Below are 7,155 nucleotides of genomic sequence, written 5' to 3'. Positions count from 1 at the left end.
ATTTCTCTGTGTGTGTATATATTCAAAATGACTCAAAAAAATAAATCCTTCGCCTCTCCTACTATTATCTTTCATAAAAAGTTCAATTTCAAATGGTAGTTTTCATTGCAGTTGCCGATGCAAAGGGAACAAATTGAGGACGCAAAAAGGGAGGCCTTTGTAAATGCATAAAGATTTGCTTATATTTTTTTCTTTTTGATCAGCAAAAAGAAATTAAATTTATGAGGTAATTGGGTTCTATTTATCTGTTTCAATCTGATCCTGTAATTCTTGCTTAGTAAAAGATAAGATTCATAAAGACAAGAAGACACATTCTTAAATGGGAGGAGCTGGGAGAAGAAGATACACAAACTATACTATGTCAAAACAAAAATGCCAACAATTACAGTAGGTGTGTGGCATATACTATCCTTTTTCTCTTCTAGCCTTCTCTTTCATCATCTTTTGATCTTGCTGAAGAACTTGATCCTGTGGCCATTCCAATGACTTGGTTATTTGTGAACCTTTGCAGCTGAATCATGCGTGCATAGATTCCATCAGGGTGATTCTTTAACAACTGTGAATGAGAGCCTTGTTCTGCTACCTTACCATCATCCATCACTGCAATCAGATTGGCATTCCTAATAGTTGATAGCCTGTGTGCAACAATGATGGTGGTTTTTCCAGCACAGGCACGGTCCAAGGCCTCCTGAACAGACCTCTCAGATTCAGCATCAAGTGCACTTGTTGCCTCATCAAGAAGCATAAGTTCTGCCTTCCTCACAAAAGCTCTAGCAATTGCTATTCTTTGCTTTTGTCCCCCTGATAGTTGAACTCCCCTCTCACCAACAAAGGTCTTGAATCCATCAGGCAGAGAAGATATGAACTTGTGAGCATTGGCAAGAGTTGCAGCCTCTATGATCTCAGCTTCAGTGGCTGAGTCATGTCCATAAGCAATGTTCTCATAAATAGTAGTAGCAAATAGGCACGGCTCCTGAGGCACCACAGCAATGTGCCTTCTAAGAGACTTCAGATTGTATTTCCTTATGTCCTTTCCATCAATCATGACCCTCCCAGATGTTGGATCATAGAACCTTTGTACAAGGGCAATGACTGAACTCTTACCACAGCCACTAGGCCCTACAAGGGCAAGAGTTTTACCTGCCCTGGCACGAAGGCTTAGGTCGCGAAAAACTGACATGTCTGGTCTTGTTGGATAAGAGAAATCAACATGTTTGAGTTCTACTTCACCACGAAGGTGATCAGGAACAGGAGTAGCATCTGCATCATCTGGCTCAATCTCAGTTCTTCGGTCAAGAAGATCAAAGACCGATCTCATGGCACGACCACCCTTTATGAAGTCAGGAGCCAGGGTTAAAGTTTCAGCAGCACCATTAGCTGAGACCATGAGAACCATAAAAACTTGGATTGTTTTAGAAAAATCAGATATACCGTGCTTCACAAGCCAAGAAGCATACCAAAGACCAAGTGCATAGGAAGCATAGAGTGCAAACTGAGCTATTCCATATCCACTTCCTGAAATCTGTCCCTTCCAAAAACAGCGCCGCAGTGGAGTTTCAAGGTTGGATGTGAAAAGGCCAACAATTTTCCTTTCTGAATTAAAAGCAGCAACTGTCCTTACATTGGCTATAGCCTCTCCTGCTAGTTGAGTGGCCTTGGCATGAGCAGCTTCCAGGTCGCCAGAGAAACCAGTCATGAACATTTTCTGCTAGAAATTTAGTGCAAAGAATAAGTGGTAGTGCAAAATTGGATTAAAGCATGCCAAAAAGAAATGTGAGAAGGCAAACCTGCAAAACAGTGGCTGCAACAACAACCGGGAATACGGCTACAAGAACAAGGGCAAGGCGCCATTGCAATACAAACCCTGCAGTACAGGCAACTAGCATAAGTGCAGTGTTCTGCACAATTACTGAAATCCGATCTCCAATGGCTGATCTGACATTGTTGGCATCAAGAGATAGCCTTGCTGCAATTCGAGCACTTTCATTTTCCTCCTGATCAAACCACGCCATTTCATTTTTAAGCACTGCAGTAAGCATTTTCTCCCTCACTCGTTTCGTAAGATTTTCACCAACAATATCCCAGAAGGAGTGCTGCAATGTGTTGAAGAGGAGAGCAGCAGATGATAGCCCAATCAACAAGTAACAGTACTTTTCAATTTCTTGGATCATGTGTCTGTGGTTTGGATTGTAATAAACGCTGAGGACAGCACTAAGAACATAAGCAAAAAATGCACTGAGGGATCCACAAACAACAGATCCTATAGAACCAATTAAGGCATATAGCCATTCGGGAGAGTTCATTTTTGCAAGTCGCCAGAAGGAACTAGCTTGATCTTTGAAGGCAAGCTTTTCTGGCCTGTAATTTGCATGTGATGCATCAAGGGACAGACTAAAATCAGATGTAGAAAAGTCAGATAGTCTGCGTGAGTATGGTGATCGCCCATAAGAAGAATTTCGTGTTATAATGGGCGAGCTTACAGAGTTTCTGGCGCTTGAAGGCCTGAAAAAGAACACAAACTCATCTTAAAACTCCTATTATATGTAATACGAGCATTAAAAGAATGCCTATGATCAACATTGGTGAAAAGCTACCTAGCACTACTCTTTCTGGCATTAGTCATAGAAGTTTCATGTGCCATCTCCTGCATCCGGATAAGCTTGGCATAGACTCCATTTTCACCTTTAGCAAAGAGTTCATCATGAGTTCCAATTTCAGTGACACTTCCTTGCTGAAGCACAGCCACAAGATCAGCTTTGCGAATTGTGGAGAGGCGATGAGCGATTACAAGAGTTGTTCTGCCAATCATGAACCGATCAAGAGCCTCCTGAACCAGCTTTTCTGACTCTGAGTCCAATGCACTTGTGGCCTCATCTAGGAGAAGAATTGCAGGGTTTTTCAGCATTGCCCTTGCAATTGCTATTCTCTGCTTTTGTCCTCCTGAAAGTTGCAGGCCTCTCTCCCCCACCTGCAAATTTCACATAATTTGAATTTTTTACCAGTACCATATACTGGTTCAACAACTGTAACTTCTATTTACTAAGAATCTGACAACAGTTTATTTTTAATATATACATTATCATATATTACTTCATGGTTACTTCTGTAATTAATAAGGAGTTTGAGTTCAACACAAAGGATTAATCTTTTTTCCAAAATGAGTTTGACGTCAATCTTTTTTTTTCTCTGTATATTCTGGGCATCTCAAGCATTGATAGCTTTTGGCTTTAAAGTAATAATAAATGTCAATTCCTCTGGATTCCCGCACATGGACCGTTGACCTAAGCATGTTACCTTCTGAATCTTTTTAAAATGCATTGTATGACCAATCACTTCATGGCTTTTGACTTTTAAAAACTCGATTAAAAAATAATGGGTTTTGCTTGTTGACCAAATCAATCAGTACTAACTATAATAATGGAGGTTGTAATAATAGATTCCCAAATTGTACAACAAAACAAGAAACCATGTCAAGATCCGTATGCTTGTGGGTTTCACATTTTACTATGATAAGCTTTCCTCATCTCTTGTACCTTAAACAACTGCAATAAAGTCTAAGAGATTATGTTTAACATTGATATATGCTAAAGTCAAGATCTGAATACTTGGGGTTCACATTTTACTATTACAAGGCTTTACTCCTTCCTTGTACCAAGAGCAACTGCCATAACTTCTTGAGACATTATCCTCTTTCCATTAAAAGTTAGTTTCCCACTGTAACATTATGTGACACACGATGTGTTTTCAATATTACCATTCAGGAAAAATATGTTATATATTATTTTATACGAAGTGACTAGCAGTGATGGATGGAAACAAGGCATGCTTGATATGAATGATGTGAAAGGTGTGACTGATTTAACAGGGGTGGTTGATGAATCATCATGATCAAGATCAACCACCTCCACAAATACGCATTTTTACTGGGCCAACTTCATTCACAAAGCAACAGTGGTTTTAAATTGACTGACCTGAGTTTCATAACCTTCGGGAAGTTTGATGATAAATGAGTGAGCATTGGCCACTCTTGCAGCTTCTTCAATCTCATCCTGATCCGCATCAGGCCTACCCAAGAGTATGTTTTCTCTAATTGTGGTAGCAAACAGTGCAGGCTCTTGGCTCACTAGTCCTATTTGCTGTCTCAACCATTTAAGCTTCAATGTCTTAACATCATGCTCATCTAGCATTACTTGTCCTGCAAAAAAGTGTAGTTAGGCACACAAGTCACATAATTAGAACACAATCCGGTAACTACCACAACTTGTTTTACCTGAAGAAGGATCATAGAATCTCTCAATGAGGGACACGACTGTGCTTTTTCCTGATCCACTGCTCCCTACAAGAGCAATGGTCTTGCCAGCAGGTACACTCAATGAGAAATTGTTGAGGATCATAACCTCTGGCCTCGAGGGGTATGAAAAGTTCACATTTTTCAACTCTACTAGTCCTGTAACACTCTCTAACTCCAAACCCGATTCACTCTTTCTGTCTATACCCGGTTTGTGATCTATCACACGAAAAATCTTAGAAGCAGCAACTCTGGCCTTAGTAAATGCAGCCATGCTAGGTGCAGACTGTCCTAAAGCCCTACAACAAACACAACAAAAAGTATTATCTCTGTTGATGAAATTTGCTAAAACATGAAAAAGTGGCGGAAACAGTACTTACAATCCACCGATCATGACAGAAAACATGGTGGCAATGGCAAGTCCTCCGTTGGTGTAGTGGTGTCTAACCAAATAGCCACCATACCAAAGCAAAAGAGCATAGCAACAGAAAACAACAAAGTAAGTGGCCCCCAATCCCATTCCCTTTGCAAATCCAGTTCTGTAGCCAATCTTCTGTGCGGTCCTCAACGCAGAGGAATAGGCCTGCAGTGCTCTGGTCTCCCCGACAAACGCCAAAACCACTCGAATTTGAACAACTGTCTGCAAATTTAGTCCAACATCAACACCCCCCAGATACAAAAAAAACACAGACCAACACAATGATTGGGGTCGGGTCGGGTCCCTTAAGTCTCACCTGTTCCACAATGTTACCAGCTTGAGAAAGAGCTTCTTGGCTTTTGCTAGATAACTTGGCCAAGGTGGTGGTGTGAATGCCTCCGATTACTGCAATTATAGGGACCACAGCGAGGGTAACCAGAGCCAGTTGCCAGACCGCAGTGAAACCCACAACAAAGCCAGAAACAAATGTAGCCATGTAGTGAATGAAATTACCCAACTGCACAAAAAGCAACCAGAATCAGTAACCACATTAAGCAATACTCAAATCATCATGGTAATATATGGTTCAAAGATAAACATATCCTATGTGGTCAGAGATGAACTCTGTATCACGAAAAATTAGATTATGTCTCTCCGTTCAGAATACCCTGGGCACCCAAAAACTAGTCTAATCCAATGCAAAAACCAAGCGTTTTTGTGGTTCACCTTCTCGCTAATGGCATCTTGTACCATGACAGCATCACTGTTAATGGCGAAAACAACATCGGATGTTCGAACCTCGGTGTCAAAGAATTGAATGTCCTGGTCCAACGCTGCCTCCAGATACCTGATCCTCATTCTCGTTGATTGTCTCTCACCTGTCCACATCCAGCACGAAATCTCTGCAGCAACAAAACCAAACCTCTTTCCACATTCACACACCCTCTAAAATTTCAAAAAAAAAAAAAAAAAAAAAATCCAAATTTAGACCAAAAGTTAGAAATTTAGAGTGAAATTTACCTGCCCAGGAGGATGCCCATATGGCAGCCCCCACCACCAGGAAGTAAAACGCATACTGCAAACACAAAACCACAAAGAACTCCAACTCTCAAAAACCACCAAAACCATCACGCACCAAATCATGCTTATTTTGTTACTGTAATATCATTACCTTCACAACTTCCTGAGTCATCTTGTCCAAGTCATTCGCATTGGAGCCAAATGAATTCACGAGATCAGCGAAGAAACGAAGAAAGAGTGGCAAGGAGCAACCATGTACAAATGCTCCAACCGTTCCAATTGCCATTAAAATGTAATCCAACCCATCAGCAAATCTGAAAAGCTCACCAAACCGAACAGAAGAAATGCTCTCACCCTTCTTATCCCCACCACCACCACTGCTGCAAGTACCATTAGAAGCAGCAGCATCTTTCTTGGCCACTGAAGGCTCTTCCATTACCCTTTCTTCTCTTTTCTCTTCCAATGTTGGGTTGGATTCATGTGAGTCAGAAACTGGAGCTGAAGAGGACATAAGCTCAAGGCCTTGCATTTCAGACCATCTCCACTGTTCAACTGTCTTTATCTCCTCAGAATTCTGTGACATGGCTAAAACTAAAACTTGAATTCCTCAGCTTTACGTATGATGAAAATAAGACCTCCCCACTGCCCTTTCTTTATTATCTCACTCTGTTCTTCTATCTGGCTTTAATTGAGCTCGTGCTTCTGCTGCCACCCTTTTTTTCTTCTATTCTTTTTATTCTGATTCCTAACTCTTTCTCTCTCTATTGTTATTCTTCATTCTTCTTGTTGTTTGTGACGGGGATGGGAACAGTGTATTGTTGAACACTAACGTTGGTGTTGGTCTTTAGTAGTATTGCTGTGTTGTGTGTTAGTCTTATCTTGTAAGAGAGGGAACAGGTGGTGTTTGAGTGGGTTAATGTTCAGTTTGCTTCTTCTGTGAAGAAAAGAAAACTTGGAAAGTGACATGTGGTGATGAGCCAGAAGGGAAAATTTTTGAGACATGGAGAGAGAGAGAGTGGTTTTCCTCCCGACAAAAAACACTGTGTGAAAACTTGAAGATGGGTTTTTGACTGGGAACAGATTCAAACCAGAGGAAGAAAACTATTTTTTTAACTGTTTGATTTTAAATATAAGTGATTATCGTGCATTTCCATTTCTTAAGGCCTTCCACTCAACTTGCTTGTCCTAATCCAGAAATTCTCTCTGTGTAGGAATATATTATTTTTAAGAATTATCTTCTGAACAGTGTTTAAAGAATCTTAGTAGCATCTATTATATGTTTTTCAGCAATGTCGAGTGAAATGTACTACACAAAAATAGAAAAGATGGTGAAAATAGGAGAGTTTTGACTCAAGAAAAAAAATGAAAAAGGAGATATTTAAATTAAAAAAGTGAAAGTAAATATTTGTAATTTTTCTTAATTTTTTTT

The 7,155-nt window shown here is 40.2% G+C and overlaps 1 protein-coding gene across 1 annotated transcript; it reads right to left on the bottom strand.

The window, feature by feature from the left end:
- Window positions 1-290: 290 nt before the first annotated feature.
- On the bottom strand, window positions 291-6,757 carry ABCB1 (ATP binding cassette subfamily B1). The gene is made up of 10 exons (XM_028081411.2): window positions 5,878-6,757; window positions 5,727-5,781; window positions 5,433-5,608; window positions 5,023-5,223; window positions 4,669-4,928; window positions 4,271-4,587; window positions 3,972-4,195; window positions 2,595-2,968; window positions 1,788-2,502; window positions 291-1,705 (listed from the first exon to the last, which is right to left on the bottom strand). The coding sequence occupies exons 1-10, from the start codon at window positions 6,307-6,309 to the stop codon at window positions 422-424; spliced, it is 4,038 nt and encodes a 1,345-aa protein (XP_027937212.2). The 5' UTR covers window positions 6,310-6,757; the 3' UTR covers window positions 291-421.
- Window positions 6,758-7,155: the final 398 nt, after the last annotated feature.

The sequence above is a fragment of the Vigna unguiculata genome, chromosome 7, assembly GCF_037176805.1.
Source record: "Vigna unguiculata cultivar grain cowpea cultivar isolate G323 ecotype 2 chromosome 7, ASM3717680v1, whole genome shotgun sequence".
Lineage (NCBI taxonomy): Eukaryota > Viridiplantae > Streptophyta > Magnoliopsida > Fabales > Fabaceae > Vigna > Vigna unguiculata.
The sequence above is the reverse complement of the archived record's forward strand: the minus strand, read 5'-3'. Positions and strand labels throughout refer to the sequence as shown.